Source organism: Etheostoma cragini, chromosome 19, assembly GCF_013103735.1.
Source record: "Etheostoma cragini isolate CJK2018 chromosome 19, CSU_Ecrag_1.0, whole genome shotgun sequence".
Taxonomy (NCBI): domain Eukaryota; kingdom Metazoa; phylum Chordata; class Actinopteri; order Perciformes; family Percidae; genus Etheostoma; species Etheostoma cragini.
The window spans coordinates 2,085,356-2,104,119 of NC_048425.1; the positions used below are offsets into that span (position 1 = coordinate 2,085,356).

The 18,764-nt window shown below is 40.1% G+C and overlaps 2 protein-coding genes across 3 annotated transcripts in view; one reads left to right on the plus strand and one right to left on the minus strand.

Moving 5' to 3' along the window:
- The first annotated feature begins 1,497 nt into the window (after positions 1–1,497).
- On the plus strand, positions 1,498–9,491 carry tmem185 (transmembrane protein 185). The gene is made up of 7 exons (XM_034857193.1): positions 1,498–1,732; positions 2,754–2,930; positions 4,230–4,437; positions 5,347–5,430; positions 5,692–5,868; positions 6,940–7,063; positions 8,202–9,491. Exons 1-7 carry the CDS (start codon positions 1,695–1,697, stop codon positions 8,450–8,452), a joined length of 1,059 nt encoding a protein of 352 aa, XP_034713084.1. The 5' UTR covers positions 1,498–1,694; the 3' UTR covers positions 8,453–9,491.
- Positions 9,492–11,937: 2,446 nt separating this feature from the next.
- mus81 (MUS81 structure-specific endonuclease subunit) overlaps positions 11,938–18,764 on the minus strand; it is an 8,180-nt gene continuing 1,353 nt past the window's right edge. For both annotated transcript variants that reach the window (XM_034857119.1, XM_034857120.1), the window contains exons 3-17: positions 17,775–17,904; positions 17,095–17,180; positions 16,749–16,877; positions 16,481–16,561; positions 16,279–16,367; positions 15,957–16,163; positions 15,705–15,875; positions 15,491–15,618; positions 14,574–14,686; positions 14,265–14,384; positions 13,758–13,853; positions 13,259–13,387; positions 12,895–12,998; positions 12,505–12,588; positions 11,938–12,267 (exon numbers count right to left, since the gene is read on the minus strand). In XM_034857119.1, coding sequence (XP_034713010.1) covers positions 12,201–12,267; positions 12,505–12,588; positions 12,895–12,998; positions 13,259–13,387; positions 13,758–13,853; positions 14,265–14,384; positions 14,574–14,686; positions 15,491–15,618; positions 15,705–15,875; positions 15,957–16,163; positions 16,279–16,367; positions 16,481–16,561; positions 16,749–16,877; positions 17,095–17,180; positions 17,775–17,904 — 1,734 coding nt within the window. In that variant the 3' untranslated portion in view covers positions 11,938–12,200. The remainder of the gene's footprint in view (positions 12,268–12,504; positions 12,589–12,894; positions 12,999–13,258; positions 13,388–13,757; positions 13,854–14,264; positions 14,385–14,573; positions 14,687–15,490; positions 15,619–15,704; positions 15,876–15,956; positions 16,164–16,278; positions 16,368–16,480; positions 16,562–16,748; positions 16,878–17,094; positions 17,181–17,774; positions 17,905–18,764) is intronic.

An 18,764-nucleotide genomic window follows, 5' to 3' on the forward strand; every position in this document is an offset into this window, starting at 1 on the left:
CACCATTTCTAGCCATGGCGGACCATAGGCAGGCTGGGGGGACGCATATTAATGTTAAAACTCATAAAGTGACATTTTCGTGCCATGGGATCTTGAGTTCAGATGATAACCAACATTGATGCCAATTTAAGCCACAGCTTCTGTGTTATTCTCTTCTAAAACTAAAGGTCTTTTAGCGCAACTCACACAGAGATGATTGTTAAGCATGGAGTGCAGAGAACATCAGCTTGATAAAAATGTTCATTAGAGTCATGGTAATAAACAAAAACATTTGCTATTATATCTTCACATCATGTTGGCATTTTAGTGAGAACATGTTTTGGACAAAAATCAACAACAACACAATTTGAAATTGAAAGTTGAGACGTTTTGGAAAGTTTTTTTTATTTCTCGCAATAAAGTTAAGTTCTAAAGTTTTACCCTCTGGTTGTTCCTGTTCATCAGTACTAAAAAAAAGAAGGAAGCTCTCTGCAGGTAAAACAACAATAGATTACTGGATTATTTCCTTCTCAGAACAAGTAGATCATTTGTGTTATCTAGAGTTTACGGAAACTTGGGGAATTTTTATGTCTCTGAAAAAGTTCCACTGAACTTTGTGTATTAATTTGCAGAGGGAGATAACTTCCTCCAAATAAAGTAGGCTACATTACCAAATTACAAGGTGTTTACTTCATTATGTTTGAACTCATGGCATTCAATCTGTGAATGCTCTGCAGTCATTTTCCCAAAAAGCACGTGGTTTGATTTGGTTGGATCATGGGAGGAGGAAAAAAAACAGCAGAACATCATGTCAACATTGATAGAGACATATAGCTACAACTACAGCCTACTCACTCAAATGGGTAGTCATATTCTCTACAAAGACTGGCACAGGTTAAAGGAAATGAAAGGGCATTCAAGAAGATCAAGACTATCAGCTCCTACATCTTATATCTGCCAGGCCTACCTTATGTTCATGTTCTTATTCTTGTCTAAATCTGAAATTGTGCCGTTAAAACTTATCCATTATGGGGGTGGCAATGACACACAATCCACAGTAGCATTATGATGGAGGAGACTCCAACATGTCTTCCAATGTGGACACAAATACAGGAAGAAATAATGCACAGCTCGTCTAAAAGTCACAGTTAAAAGGTCAAAGTAAACTTGAATACACTACAGACTTCATTAATGCTTAATATAGGCCTATGTTAGCCTTAAGCTATATATTTGTTTAAATAAATGGAATTAAACTGCAAGCATGTATAACACACCAGTATCCGTAAGTTACAGACACATGTCAACTGTTTGATGCATTGATAATTTGGGGATAAGTTTCATTCCAAAAGCGATTTTTAAAGCCAAAGATGCAAACAGACGTGTAGAAAAGGCTAATAATTCATAATAATACTGAGACTTTGCAAAATCTTCTTTTAAATTGACGAAAATCGTATGTTTCCTTCATTGCTCTAACCAACGGGTACCATACAGCGTGATGGACCGGAAGGGGCGGGGCTTCTCCGACGTGTGTACCTCCGTCATTTCCGCCCGACGGTAAAAAAACAAACATACGACTGGCAAAAGAGCCGTAATGAAACCGAACCTAAAAAGCTCAACCACCACCTATATTACCATGTGTAGCATACAGGTCAGGCGGTGAGGTAGCTAACGACACGGGGAACTAATGTTGGCTAGCCAACCAGCCTTTTTACAACATGAATTTAAGAGGACTCTTTCAGGACTTCAACCCCAGGTACCTTTAGCTACGAGCTAGCTAGCACTTTAGCTAACTGTGTCGCTGTTGTTGTTGTTGTTGTTGTGGTTGCCGAGGGAACTCATGATGAAAACGTCTGTTTCATACGGGTGGAATAAAACGCACTTGTTCCTCATTGGTGAACAGATAAAGTAATGTACAAAGTAAGTGTAAGTGCAGTGGCTAAACGAGCGAAAAGAAGGTATCTGGCTAAACAAGGCCTAGCTAGCATGCTAGCTAAGATAACGCTAGTTTAGTGTCGTCTGCAATATACGTTGAATGTCGTTTTTAAGTCCAAACTGTCCACATTTAGCTTAATAATCAGTAGAAGAAAGTTAGTAATGCGTGACACGTTGTTTTTTAGGAAGCACATAACTGTTGTGCATCTCTTAATGGGATTTACAGGCCCTCAAAAGCAATGGGGCCCACCTTAAAATTAAAATAAAAGTAATAAACTAAATAATAACTAAACTGGCAAAAAGTTGTAATACCATAAATACTAAAAAAAAATTAAGGAAAATCCACCTGACCAGACAACTAGAATATAAGACATGTTTTCAGTTATTTCACACGTTTTTGTTAAGTACATAATTCGTAATTCCACAATGTGTTCATTCATAGTTTTGATGCCTTCATTGATAATCTACAATGTCATAAAAATAAAGAAAACGCAGTGAATGAGAAGGTGTGTCCAAACTTTTGGCCTGTACTGTAAATAAAACTACAGAAGTGTTAAAAAATGAACTAACTTTTCATCCATCTATCTAATTTCCAGCTTAGATTACAGCAAATTTCCGTTGTTATGCTTCTCATTCTTCAATAATTTACATTTCACTTGCACACGCATTGCATTGTTTTAAAGAGAAATCTTAATTGATGACAGATGCTCCTTCAGTACCTGTAACTGTCAGTACTCACAAGAATATAAACAGGCTGCTTCTTTACATTGACATCAAGGGTCAAACGTGTGTCTCTCTCTCTCTCTCTCCCCCTCTCCCCCTCCCCCTCTCCCCTGTTGCAGTAAGTTCCTGATCTACTCGTGTCTGCTGCTCTTCTCCGTGCTGCTCTCCTTGAGGCTGGATGGAGTCATCCAGTGGAGTTACTGGGCTGTGTTCACCCCGATATGGCTGTGGAAGCTGTTGGTCATCATCGGGGCCTCTGTGGGCACCGGAGTCTGGGCACACAACCCCCAGTACAGGTAGACTCTCCCACACATCAACGCGAGCTGCACAATACTGTCCAGTACATGGGATTGTTTTACTTGATCATGCATTTAGTGTACATCCACCAAGTATGCATGTCATAAGTAGGGGTCGGTATTGTTCAGAAATCTTTTAAAAGATAATTTTTGGAAAATTTTTGGCCTTTTTTTTGACAGGGCGGCTGAAGACATGAAGGGGGAGGGGGGGAGATGACATTAAGCCAAGGGTTGAAGTTGAACCCGGGGCCGCTACGTCAACGTATAAACCTCTATGTGTGGACGGCCGCTCTACCAACTGAGCTTTCTGGCCGTCCTAAAATCTATTTAAATAAAATAAAAATAAATTTAAACCTTACACATTATGAAACAAATCTTTTTTTTTTCCAGCCCCTTTTCACTTATGTGACGCACACTATAGTCAAGCCTCTCAAAACACAACACTCACACACTCACACACACAACACACACACACACACACACACACACACACACACACTCTATGGGTGGAAATCTTCACTGGTCTCATGATTCAATTCAATCCAATTATCCATGCCAAGATTTCAATCAGTTCTATATCGCAATGTGTCATAACCTCAAACGCGCACACACACAGACATATATATGTAGGAATATATATATACACACACACACACACACACACACACACACACACACACACACACTACCGGTCAAAAGTTTGGGGTCACTCACAAATTTCCATTGGACTCCATTATAGACAGAATCCCAGCTGAGATCAGTTGCCTTGTTTTTTTTTAGTAAACAAAATGTGCCTTTGGAACATTGGATGAATGGTTGCTGATAATGGGAAATGTAGATATTGCATTAAAGATCAGCCACCCACCCAGATCAGCTGCTATCCTGTCTATAATAGAGTGGAATGGACATTTGTAAGTGACCCCAAACTTTTGACCGGTAGTGTATATATGAGAACTCCCCTCTTAATTAAATTGGGGGTGGCAGTCCGAAGAGGAGTTGGGTCGGAGCAGCCCCCTCATTCTGACATCTATCTCTCCATTAGCATGTCTGTAATTCAGGCCTGAAATTCAGGGAAACTCCCCTTGCGGGATAAATGATGGGCATTCTTCTTCAAAAACAACCAACTACTACTATGACTACTAAACTATGACTACTAATACTAATTTTATGTTTATATTATAATCCTTATGTCTTTATTGTGTGTGATTGTGTCTGTTTGGTTAGCATGTCCCATTACATGTAATCGTAGGAATCATTGGTGTCGGTATGATGGTTTGATCGTAATTTATCCTCTCTTAGGGCTGAAGGGGAGACGTGTGTGGAGTTCAAAGCCATGCTGATCGCGGTGGGGCTCCACGTCCTGCTGCTGATGTTCGAGGTGTTGGTGTGCGACCGCGTGGCGAGGGGGAACTACTTCTGGCTTCTCGTCTTCATGCCTCTCTTCTTCGTGTCGCCCGTCTCTGTAGCAGCCTGCGTCTGGGGGTTCAGACACGACCGCTCGCTCGAGGTAGGGGTACGCTGAGACCAGAGTAGGAGATCAATTCAAAAATCAAGGCCAACTGCAACTGTGGCTCCATAGTTAGAGTTTGTCTGTGTGATGAGAGGGTTCAGAATGAGCACTCTGTCTACACACAGGGACTACTCATATACAGGCAGTAGTAACATAAAGATTAACATTAGGACTGGAGTTTCTTAGTATGACGAGTATGTTTTATGTAGGGCGGCATATCGTTAAAATAATCTCAATACCGCTTCAGATACCTTGTATTCTATACAAGTTCTTAAACAACACTTTTATAAATCTATTTAAAAAAGAAACTAAATTTCACTTATGGCATGAATCTCTTTATTTTTCAGCTCTTTTACATCTATGTGACGCACACTGTAGTCAAGCCTATGAAAATGTAACCACACACACACACACACACACACACACGGGTCGTCTCTTTGCATAACATAGTGTTTTTCCTGCATGTCTCTATGACGTGTAGACGGACAATCACCAGCACTATGAGGTCTTTGTAGAAGCTTTATTGGCTCACTGACGCTAGTGACATTTACTCCTTTAGGTATTAAACTTTGATTTGATTGTGTTTAAACAGGAAGTGCAGTACTGCAGTACTCTGCCCTAGTTTAAAGGATGCTTTGTTGTGCGAGTGAGGAGAATCATTTGCAACAAAAAGCTGCCAATTTAACGTCAATCAGCCATATTATGCTCTTCTCACAGTGAACACTGTAATCCCTTTAGTACCCCACACAACATTTAACAAAGTTAGCAGTTACATTTCTTTGCCAGTATGCAGTATACGAAAATATCAAAGTTAGTGATACTTCAGTAGGTTTGTAATATATAGTTATAATAGGTTTGAAAGAACGTATAGAGCTGATTTTCTGTGTTTGCTCTGTCTCTTCTCAGTTGGAGGTGTTGTGTTCAGTTAACATTCTCCAGTTCATCTTCATCGCCCTGAGGCTCGACAGGATCATCAACTGGCCTTGGCTGGTGAGACACACACACACACACACACACACACACACACACACACACACAGTAGATCGTCAGAGATTGCCCAGTGCTTTTATTACACACACTTCAATTCCATTTATCCATCATAACATTATGCTTCCACAGGATGGGGTGTTTTCTGTGTTATTCTCCAACCATGCGTTCAAGTTTAAGGTGATAACATCGTCCTTACCTCCATCTACTTTTTTCTGTGTGTGTCATTGTTTGTGTGTGTGTGTGTGCGCGTGGGTGCTGCAGGTGGTGTGTGTTCCACTGTGGATCCTGATGTCCTTCCTGTGCCTTGTTGTCCTCTACTACATCATCTGGTCTGTCCTCTTCCTGCGCTCCATTGACATCATCGCCGAGCAACGGCGGACTCACATCACCATGGCAATCAGCTGGATGACAATCGTCGTGCCCCTCCTCACCTTTGAGGTGAGGTGTCACCACTTAAGTTTATTACCTTTGGTGTGTTGTATTTAATTTGTTTAAGACAAATTATGATTGTAGGAAATAGTCTATTTAGCATTTAAGATACATTTTCTGTTCTTAAACATAAATGACACTTTTTTAAGTAGTTAACAGTTATCTATCAAACCAAAGTGCTTTAATAATAGTTATAGAATAAGCCTGCCCTCTACTGGCTGAAAACAGTCCTTTTTCAAAAGTCTGTTCAAACGCCGTACAGGATGTTAAATATCTTACGTCTTTATCTTGGACAAAATGTGAAAGAAAATCCCCAAAAGTAAAAAACTAGATCTCTCTTGTTTCCAGGTTACTTAGAAGAGCGAAATCAATCATCCCCATTTCTAATTTGATTTAGTTGTGCAACCTGTTTGCTGGACTGTCTGTTTTTCTTCATGTTGTCTTTTTTCCATTAAACCGCTCTGATTGACCGTCTTCCTTCATGCTGCGAGTTGAAGCACCTAGATTACAGAGACCCTACCAGTATGTCCAAAACATGTTAAACAATAGTCTGCCATTAAAATGTCATGAAAAAGTCAAAGTATAAAGTATGTTGAACATTTTTTTTAAACAAAAATCATAGATATCTGTCAAAAAAGTCAAAAATGAAATGGAAAAAATGTAGCACATAATACATCATCCCCTAAAAAGTGAAAAAAAAGAAGTAGTTTTTTTAATCGAAAAAATGTAGTACATAATACAGCAACCTATCAAAGTAAAAGCACGTTGCCCGGTTGGTAATCAGCATTTCCAAGTGTTATTTTTATTTTATTTTACCAATCCAGTATTTATTACTTGTATTTTATTAAAACGTTTAATTAGCATCATAGAAGATTGAGTCCCAATTTCAAACCATATCTAGTTATTTTTTCTTTTCAGATGTAATGATTCAATTTCATTTTGGGATCATTTGAAAATCTATATGTTGGCAGTGATTGAGAGTACTTTTCTACATTTACGCACATCTTTGCACCAATTGGCTGCGTGCGTGTTTGTCTCCCAGTGACGGCCTTTGACTTCTTCCACCCTGTGTCTCTTCAGATCCTTCTGGTGCACAAGCTGGACGGCCACAACAGTCTGAGCTACGTGTGTGTGTTCGTCCCCCTCTGGCTCTCCCTGCTCACCCTCATGGCCACCACGTTTGGCCAGAAGGGAGGAAACCACTGTAAGTGTGTAAAGCCGGGAATGGGCCGCTAAACGGCTCCACTGCTCCTGTGTACAGTAGAAGTATTTGTTCCTTTAACTTTAACTTCATGTAGGATTTTGTAAAACTTTACTAACTACAGCATCGATCAACTCATTTGCATGTTTTGCATCTTGTTGAGTATATACTTATACTCCTAGATAAACCTATTCATTATTGATTAATTGGCCTATACAGTACTGAAAAGTTCCCATTACAATCACTGCTAGTTGCCATGTTCAGACTTTCCAAAGATATTCAGTTTACTTTCATAGAAAACAGAAAAAAATGATCTTCACATTTGAAAATCTGGATCCAAAGGATGTTGATGCTTTGAAGGGACTATAATATGAAAAAACTACTTTTTCTGGCATTTGGGCTGTTGCTTGTGTCTCTGGTGCTTCCACCTGCATACAAACTTGAAAAAGAGTGAATGTCCTCTGCCTTCAGTCTCCAGGTGAGCTGTTCAAAATCTGCACGGCTTTCTACGTCACTAGCCAAGACGAGGTGGCTAACGGTAGCATGCTAGCTTGTTCTTAATGGCAAAACACCGCTACAACACACACTAGTTCACCATAATCTCCAAAAGAACTACTTCCATGTCCTATTCTATGCAAAGTTGGAAGTGCGCCCTCATAAAGAAGAAGTCTCCCAGCTGATCCTGCCTTGTACTGACCAAAGTTAGAGAAAGAGTTATCTAGCTGATGTGATCTTACCGAGATACTGAGCACTCCAACTAAGATAGTATAGAAGTGAGATGTCTCACTCTGGAGCCAAAACAGAGACCTAAACACACAGGATGAAAACAAAAATATGGTGTTCTTTTATAAAAATTACAACCTTAAAATACAATCATAAAACCTGAAAAGGAGCAAAATACGGGCACTTTAAAAAAAAAAAACTATTTTAGATGGTTACTTGGTTGTCAAAATAGTAAATTTTTCTGTCAGCTGATAATTGATTGACAAACCGTTTCAGCTCGGCCAACGTAGTGGCGTATTCAAATAAATACAAAGTCAAATGTCTGGTGAAACCTTTTGTGCACCTGTGTTTGATGGCAAGTACCAATGATTGTTATTTCTGTGCCATTAAGTTCCGCTCTGTCCTGATCTTCCTTTAGGGTGGTTTGGCATCCGTAAGGACTTCTGCCACTTCCTGTTGGAGCTCCTCCCCTTCCTGCGAGAGTATGGTAACGTGTCCTACGACCTCCAACGCAGCGAGGACCCCGAGGCGGCCGAGGATCTGCCCATCCCCGAACCGCCGCCAAAGATTGCCCCGATGTTCCACAAGAAGACCGGCGTGGTGATCACGCAGAGCCCCGGGAAGTACTTTGTCCCGCCGCCTAAACTCTGCATTGACATGCCGGACTAACTGGATCAGGGCGGACGGGGACGAGACGTGGAGCCAAAACAGCAGAGGACACTGTGTTTGTTTTGGTTTTATCGAAGGATTTGGTCCCCTCGCCTAGACTCTGCATCAGCATGGCTGCCGAGAGAGACGCACTAGAGCCAGCATGGTGATGGAACACTAATGGATCCATGAGAGTCAAGACTGCCCCGCCTAACTCGGTCCAGGATTAAATCATGGAACCAAAATAAAGACTTCTTTGTTTTTTATCCGTAGGTGAAGTTTCACTGTTTTGCTTACTTTCCCAGTTTGGACGTTTTGGGGGAAATTGACAACAGAATTGTCTCCAATTCACTTGGATCTAAATATTTAGGCTGACATGAACGCTGACAGAAGAGCTGGATCTTTGTAGACTTGAATATTTGACTCTGTAACAGCTGTTGATCGTTGACTCAGACAAACCTAAAGCGAAGATGACATTCGTCTTGCTTTAAGATGGGGACCATTAGAGACATACTAGCTTGAATTTGGGATCTTTTCCCCCCCCTGTGTGTCCATGCAGAGGGAGAAACTAAGGGAGGTGGAGGTAAAGGAAAGGTTCAGCTTGTTTTCAGGTTTTTAACACAATGTTTGCATGCCCTTATGTATACTGAAAGAGTTGGTACCTTCGCCAAGGAGGTCTGTTCTTTGTCTCGGTTTGCTTCCCTCCGTCTGCCAGCAACATTATGGAACAGCTCTTCTCCTGATTATCATGAAACTAGGTTCCTCCTTTATCACACCCTTCCACCATAAACCTGGGAGAGGATTCGAAAGCAAATTGCGGATACACAAATATTTTGTTTACTTTTGTCAACATTGTGGGGCATTTGTGCTGCATTCAATTCAATTTATATTGTCAAATCCTAACAGATGTTATATCTGCACTCTTTACAGATACAGAGTAGTTCTAGACCTCACGTCTCAATCCAATTTACAGAAATACCAGCAATTCCCCCAAGAACATTTGCACACAGCAGCAGGAAAAAAAAGTCTTTTTTTTTTCATGTGGTGTCAGAATAATCGGGAAAAATGTATTTCCGATTATATTTCATGACTCAACTATTCCGCCTCCCTTTCCCTTCGTTGTCACGCAAGCACTGAACACGGCTATCAAAGTGTTGTTTTAACACCCTGAGCAATAAAAACACATCTTCTGTGCAGCGTCGATGTTGTTTCCACAAGATAACCTAAAGCTCGTGGACACGCTAAAGTTGGGCGTCCCATCTCGGAAAATGGGACCGTCCGAGGAGCTTGTGAAAGCACCGTTGCGGAGGTCTGCTGCTCTCTGTAATCATTCATCCGTTTATACTGGCTGTGTAGGGATTCCTGCCGAGCCTTCACACCAACGCAAGAGGTGTTGGGGACAAAATCTACAGTTTGTTAAAAAGTACAGCAAGTGTGAAATGTCCTCTTTGTGTTTCATGTGAGGCTGTGCAGGATAGACCAACACACAAACACAACACAAAAACACAAAGGGGTTTCAGAGGGATGAATGCTTGTAAGTCTCAGTAGCTTCAGCCCAACGTTAGACAACATATCTGCACAAAACAAGAAGTGTGGATTCCCCCCCCCCCCCCCATCTCTTGCATTGCAGCAGGATGACCAGGCTGAGTTATTACAGTGACTCTTACATTGTGCATTTGTCATGCAAATCTTGTTTTAAAAAACATACCTGAAAAGAAATTGAACCTTTAAAAGACAACAATGGAAAAAGCACTTTGTTTATCAGTTTTTTGTATTCCTGTTTTTGTGTGTCTAAATAACATAAGTCAGATTAGGGGACCAGAGTGACGATGACAGGGTTAAAGACCTGGGGGGGGGGGGGGGGGGAGAAGCAGTATTTGCAAACAATCATCCACAGCTGTTTCAATTCATCTTGTAGTACAATCTCTGCTGAGAGTCATGTGTTTGTAGTGATTGTCCACGTTTATCTGGGATTCAAAAGCTTAACGAATGTGGCAAAATCTGGACCCCCCCACATGGGACTCCAAGCTGAGGATGATGTCCATCGTTGTATTGTGATTTAGGAGCTTTCACCGTACTCTCGTAGCATACTGAAGAAAATTAAAGAGCTTTGCCGTGTCCCTTTTCCGTGCACCAAAGCCAGGCATTTTCAATTCCTACACATATCCGCTCTACGACAACAAATTGCAAATACTTTTTTTTTTATTCACATCTAGTAAGTAGAAACTATAACTCCAGAGACTCCCTGTGTGTGTGTGTGTACGTACAATACCATATGTCATCAAGTTACCAGAAAAGCAAAAACAATCGTCCCCATTTCTTTTCTGTTGGACACCCTGATTGCTGGAGTATCCAGCATGCTGTGTACATTTTTTCTACATGTCTCTTTTCCATTAAATTGGTCTGATTTACTCCCTATACTCTGACTTTATTCTGCAAGTAAAACTACCTAGATAACTTGGAACCCACCAGTACGTCAAAAAAATATCAAGCTATAACTATGCCAGTCGAAAAAACGTTGTTTGTCAAAGTATAGCATGTCAAAAAAAGGAGGAAAAACGGTCGTAATTCATATTTTCATATTTTACATACTATAACAAAAAAAATCGTAGTGTATTATGTTGATAACGGAGGAAAAAAGTCAATGTCGAAAAAGACGAAAAGCATTAATCATTCATATAGTATGTCAAAAAATGAGTCATAGTTTATGTTAAAAAAGAGGAAATGTCATATTACAGTATGTTGGAAAAAAGTCATTACACTACGGTATGTCAAAAAAAGAGGAAATAAGTCAGCATGGCATGTCGAAAAAAAGGAAAAAGGTCATAGTATAGTATGATAGAAAAAAGAGGAAAATGTCATAGTACTGTATGTTGAAAAAAGTTACATTATAGTACAGTATGTCAAAAAGAGGAACAATTCATAGTACAGTAGGTCCACAAAAGCTATAGTATAGTATGTTAAAAACAAATTGAAAAAAGTCATAGTATAGTATGTCAAAAAAAGTAGTAATATAGTATGTCAAAAAAGTCATAGTATGACAAAAAAAGTAACAGTATAGCATGTCGAAAGATGTCATAGTATAGTATGTTGGAAAATGTCAGAAAAGTCATAGTATAGTATGTTAAAAGAAAATTGAAAAAAGTCATAGTATTTCAAAAAAAGTAATTATATATATTAAAAAAAGTCGAAAAAAAATTGAAACAAGTTATAGGATAGTTTGTTGACAAAAATTTGAAAAGTCATAGTATATTTTGTCAAAAAAGCTAATAGTATAGTATGTCAAAAATAAAAATAAAAACATCACAGTATGTATAGTATAGAACTTTGTGCCCTAAAAATGGAATAAAAAAGTAATATATAGTATCCCAATAAAAGTCATAAAACGCCATAGTGCAGTATCACCACCTTGCCAGTCGGTATTCTGCATTTCCAAGTCTTTAATAAAGCTTTTAGTTGGAGAAAAAAAAAAAGAATCACTTCACATTTGCAATGAAATACCAGAATATTTTAAATTATATTTATTGATGTATCATCAGATACATTAAGAGAAATTCTTCCCACAACTAGCAACATGTTACAGTAAAGAAAATAAATCAGCATTTTTTATATTTACATAAACATGGAAATCCCTATCAAGTTAAATCTATTCAAGTAAATAGGAGACGAAAATGAACATTACGAGGTGAGTGAGTTTGGGTGTGCATCCATCTTTAAGACAGAAAATAAGTGACTGAGTGAAGTAGCGTTCACCGGTGAGCGTGTGCGTCTATGAAAGCGCTCCCTGAGTACAGTACAGCTGGTAAACAGTTCTGCTCAGAGCTGGACCCAGGTTTCTGGAAAGCAAGGGGAGAAAATTAAGCATTCATAAATCACAATTTCTCCTGGTACAGGTGCATGGAATCCTTTAACTCAGGTTAACATGACACGCTAACACTGATGTGTCCCTTAACTTCTTCTCAGTGAAGTCACAGTACTTTGACTCAGTTATGATATGTTGTCTTTTTTTGGTTGAAAACATGACTTATTGGAACATGCTAGGAAAAAATATGAATCAAGTTTACACTACAAACCTTTTCAGCTTCCCGTATCGGATGGAAGAGAGGAGTTTCTCCTTCTCTGCTTCACTTGCACACTTTTTATAGGCTGTCAGAAGACTGAGAGAGAGAGAGAGAGAGAGAGAGAGACATTAAAAACCAAAATCTCTCACAGCCTCTCTTACAGAAGCTTTGGGCCACAGTCCTCAGTAAAGATGTCCGTCTCGGTCTACCACCAAGTTCTGTTGATCCAAATAGACCTTTTTAGCTGCTGCTGCTGCTGCATGAACTCTCGAGTACATCACCAGAAAAAACAATAAAAAATAAAATAATTCAGATAGTGGATAAGAAGTGCGTGACACGTCTGTCATACTACAGACGGTGAGGTCCACTACATACATACATGCATGTGTGTGTGTGTGTTACCTGTGCGGAGTGCTGTACTGCTCCAGTATAGCAGCGGCCTTGTCTCCAGACAAACCGCTAACCTGCATCAACTGTCTGGCAAACACTTCCCTCACCGTCTGACACTAGAAACACAAACACACACACACACACACACACACACACAGTCACACACACAGTCACACACACGATATAACACTGCGATTAAACAAAGAAAAACAGATTAAGAACAGACTGTGTAATTCTTTATCTAAAAAAAACAAAAAACAAAAACACAGTTAACGGTATTCAAAAAGTTGTTGTGAGGGATTTATTTTTTATTTTTTTGTATTGCAAATACATAGAACACATACACACATGCACACACACACAGACACACACACACCTTGTTTTTGATTGCTCCATAGTTGAATTCTGCAAAAGAAATGAGAGAGCAGGAGGGGGCCCCGCTCTCCTCCTCATCGCTCCCTCCATCCCCCTCCAGCTCTCTGGACCGACAGACCAGCGTACAGTTCTGAAATAAAGATTTAAAAAGGACAAGTGTAAAGCGCTCATCACAGTCAGAGCTACTGTGCGTAGTTTCTGTCTCCCACATGAGGAACTGGAAGAAATGGCACAGAGTCTAGTTGTCACGGAGGATTAAAAAAAACATGACGGACTCGTCAAAAGGTCATTAGCTTCACTCGAGGTTCTGCAGACCGGACGCCACAATCTTCTGAACGTAGTCACACTGAGAAACCCAGAGAGCGTTGTGTGGAGTTGAAAGTTTTAATTAGCGTTGTAGCAACTCATTTGGCAACGGATTGAATGTAACTGAAAAAATAAAAAATCCCCAAATTCTGTATGGGTCAACAACAAGAACAAGATCCGGCCCGTGTGTTCACCTGGTACAGTTTAGTCAGGTAGCGCGTCATGACGGTGAGGTAGGCCGCCGACTCCCTCACGTCCTGGACTCTCTTCACGAAGAAGCCATCAACTACCTAACACACACACATATGAATGACAAGAGCACACAAGACACACACACACACACACACACACGCTGTTGCTTATTTGTAATGAGCTAATAGTTGTGTGGCGTGGCCTAAAGCTGGAACCATCCGGGATTACACTAATTTTATATTATTTCCATCAAGCGTATACCACATTTTACACAAACTCTGGATTTTTGATGCAGATATAATTGTTTTGTTTAGGTCATACATTGTGGCCACTTTGGCATCAGAAAGTTGTGATAAAGACATGTATTAATAGGGATTTTACAACAGCACACGGTAAATTTAGCAGACAATTTTGAACAACAGAAATGGAAATATAATAATTATGAAAAGATACATATATAAATATATATACACACATAAGTAAGTAAGTGTAGGAGTGTGTTTGCACACCTGTGTGTTGACTATGGCCTGTTGCAGCGTGGTTTCAGGTAAACTCAGGTGGGAGGCAGCCGAGCCACACTCCTCTACCAGATAGCAGGGTCTCCGAAGACCGCACCTCTTCAGTCGAAACTGGTGCAGGGAATTATAAGTTGAATTATGGTTCAACCCAGTAAAACCATTAATAACAAGAGAAAATCTACTAAATTGTGACCAGGATTTACCTTTGTTCTTTACATATAACAGATAAAATGACAAATAATTGCATTAAAACCAACTGATAAATGAAACGCCAAAGACGAGTATGCACCACACACAGACCTTCTGCTCCCTGAAGCGTCCGTCGATGATGCTCCCACACAGGTCGTCCATCCTCTTCCTCTCGATGATGTAATCAAGGACGAGCTCCCTGCCTGCAGGGGCACGCAACTGACCTGGAGAGAGAGGGAGGGAGAGGGAGAGAGAGAGGAAAAACAGAAGCAATGAGGCTATAATGCATGCAGGGAGATAGATGGGAAACATGCAAATAACTTAAGGGGACATTAATGGCCAAAGTATGTATGTATGTAAGTACACAAGTGAGTACACTTTCTTTCAAAACCAGAATTATGAGTTTGTGAGTGTCTTACTATTTCCTTTAAAATTCAGTTTGGGATTTGGTTGATCACTTGTTGTTGTTACTGTTTTAGCTCCAACACTGTATCATATCAAGACAATCATTAAAAAAAATTGAGATACTGTTTATGTGCCCCTAAAAAGTGACTTTATTTAGAGGACACATTTTTACTTGGTCTGAGAAGAGAAAAGAAGAGTGTATAATACAGTAATAGTACTAGCATAACAATCGCTCGAGCTACCCACTGGTCACATGTACTAAACAGAAAGATGTTTAGGAAAACTATCAACTTAAAAGCTCAAAAGGTGAGAACTAAAAAAACATGACTTGAAAATGAAGCTACAAAACCGCATGCTTGATGACGCCATTTAGAGAAAGGTCTATGTCCCAGATTCTGTATTCTCACAGACTCATTATTTGGTTGCTGTCCCTCTAAACTTCTTTAAATAAAGAACAGCAGTACTTCCCAAAATAAGTTTTCAGTTATGCCCTCTTTGAAAGACACATTTTTTTTAAATCAAAAACATGCCAGTTTGGAGAACAATTCCTGTTTTTTATGTAAAATAGGTTTTAGAGGTAGATATGTACCCCTGGTTCACCTTCTTGTGTGAGTGTGTGTTACCTGGAAGAGGTGCCATCTTTTCTCGAGCCACCCACAGGAAGTCTCCAACGTTTAGCTTCCTAACATCGAAGGTCACTCCATTCCTCTGGAGCTCTTTGACCAGCTCCTGCTTGCGGTGGCTGCTGCCGCTGCGCAGACAAATCAAAGAGTCATGAAACACACACATATACATGGACATCTCTGACTAACACACACATCAAGACAGCTCTCTTACCCAGTTGTCTCAATGAAGTCAACACAGAGTATAATGTCATAAGTTCCGGGCAGAAGACATGCTGCATTCGGCTTTCTGCTCGCTGCATGTGATTTCTGGGTTTTTTCTGATAAACCCATCCCATCAACGTCCCTCCTTGGCAAGGCCACGCAGGTCGGCGTCTCCGCGGGGCTGTGAAGAGAAGACGAGTCCTTTTGTTCCAGCAGGAAAAGAGCAGAAGGTGAAGACTTCACTTATTTAGAGCACTCTTACTGTATTCTGTCTTCTTCCTTCTCTTCTTCGTCATCATCATCACTAGCGGTAAGGTCCACAAGCCCAGGACCACCGTCCTCTTCCTCCGCGTCCCCCTCTCCTTCACTTCTAGCCTCTTCTCTGTCCCCCTCCGGGCCATCTTGAGTCCCTTGTTCTATGGACTCCAGTCGCTCGGCCAAAGCCAGACCCTCTTCTGTCAGAGAATACCTGGGCGAGAAAGGAGAGTGAAAGGAATTCACATCGCTGTGGTGGAAAATGACATGGAAAACCTGCACTAAAGAGACCGTCAGCATCCCAACACAACTCACTATGCCCTGTGTACCTTGCAGGGTTGTGGGTCTTCATCACAAAGTTCTTCTGAATCAGAGTGCTCACTGAAGACCAGGCAGTGTACTTACTGCCTAGATCTGGCTACAGAAGCACAGAAAAAATAAAAGAGGGAACAGAAGCCATTTAAAAAAAAAAATCTACAGCACAAGAAGATAAACGGATATCAAAACCAGAAGTTAACACTATTCACTTACAACAGTGAAAGACTTATCGCAGAGACGCTGAGCTTCTGCTTGTAGCTCCATCTTAAACATATAACCTTTGCTACCTGGGATCTAGAGAGAGAGAGAGAGAGAGAGAGAGAGAGAGAGAGAGAGCGAGAGCGAGAGCGAGAGCGAGAGCGAGAGCGAGAGCGAGAGAGAGAGCGAGAGAGAGAGAGAGGAAGCAATGGGATTTGGATTACTTTGGCCACAACGCAATACTTTGAAACATTTCCACTACATGTGATGCAGAAAGGTGTACCTGGGACTGCCTGTAAAGTGTGAGCAGCACAGCATAACCCCCAGACCTCTTCTGGGGTACGTACTCTCTCTTCTTCCTTCCTCCTCCTCGTCCTCCTTTGTCTTTCCCTTGATCCCCCGCTGCATTTTTCTACAAGGACATATGGAAGACACAGTAATGTTAGAGGTTACACCTATAAACACTTTTCTATTTGTACTTTCTTCCTAGCGCTGACTGATATAACTCAGAATGACGGTCTTCTGGTTCTGCAGTGGTACCAGGCGAAACCCAGTTTTGGTCCTCTATGTACAGTACTTCCATGTATATTGAAGGATGTCAATAATCTCCCTTATCTTATCCGAGTCACCTTTCTGGAAGGAGCCAGGCTGTTGTTGTCCTGTCTGCCAGGACGGGGTGCTCCTTCAGGGAGACGGTGAACAGGAGCGTCTGGGCCTAATGGAGACGTAAAAGACAGGAGCATTAACTGGAAACTTACTTTATAACATACTTTAAGACTACTTTGTTAAGACCAATCCACAACTATAATACAAAAAGCTTAATACAAATGAGGTTGCGTGTTTTTTTTGTTTGTTTTCTGATTTGAGTGGTTGCTTGTGATTCTGATGAGCTATGACCTTTTTCTTAAACGCTCATGTGTGTAATATTTGTCGTTTATATATGTTAAGTAATCATATTTAATTTGATACCTTCAAAATTCATTCCCTCCTTGGAATATTCTGTAGTACCACTAGTTCCTTACCATGTATTTTACAGTTTCTCCCACTCTCCCTGCAGCCACCAACCTATCTTTTAATGATCTCGTATTTTACAGACTGCTTTGCATCGACTGATCTTCCATATCTCCGGGATCTCTGGGATGTGGTTGTACTTTATTGTCTAGTGTTGCAGAAATACAACAAAATCCCAACAGCCTTTGTTTGTGGCAATGTCATATCTGGACAAGAAATAATCTGACATACAACTGAATCAGTCAATAAATGGAAACATGAATCCATCCATCCATCCATCCATCCATGTGTTAGTTACCGTTCTCTTTAAGGTATCGTTGCAGTTTTTGATCCAATATTTTACAGATGCCGTCTCCAAAGTTCTGGAGGATCTTTGCCTCTTTGGCGTTTTGAAGCGGTAATGGATATTTATTCAAAGAGCTGATGGCCTGGAAAAAGACACAATGAAATACACATAAAGACAGACATAAGTAAAAGTAGTAATACCACAGTATAGAAATACTCTGTTACAAGTAAAAGTCCTGCATTCTTCACAAAATCTTACTAAGTACAAATCACGTACACATCCAACACAATCTAATTAGATGTTATACAACAGCTATGGCATTAATTCATAACACCTTATACTTGATAACATCACAAATTGTAGTTTTAGCACTCCAGTTTTGGGATTTGGGAGAGAGCTGCTCATGTTTACTAATATTTTTGGACTGTTTGAGTAACAGCGTGCAGCGCCCGAGCCCACCTTAGCCAAATGAATATAAAAATCAATGAATGGGAGCATCACAACTCACTACATTACTTTAAGAATATAATGCCTTTTATTGCCACTATACACATGCGCAATGAGATTAAAAGGAGCTTCTTTTCCAGTGCCAACATATATGTAAGACAAAACAACATGTAATAAAATAAATAGTGGAAAAACAGGGAGGGGGGGGGGGCGGGGGGGTAAGGTACACAGATGAAACACTATACATACGAATAAAAGTATGGTTTTATACAGTGTGATATGGCACATTATTTGAATATTGCCCAATAGTGGTGATCATATTTAATGAGTAATAGATTTTCTCAGAACTAATGGTTGTAGTTGGTGGTGGTCTTCTATAGCAAAAATTTTATGTATCTGATTTTCTTCAGAGATAAATATACAACAGTTATATTAGATTAGATTAGATTCAACTTTATTGTCATTACTGAATATAATATACAGGTGGATATTACTACAACATTTTTACAGATATGTACAATGAACACAACACACTGATGATATATATATATATAT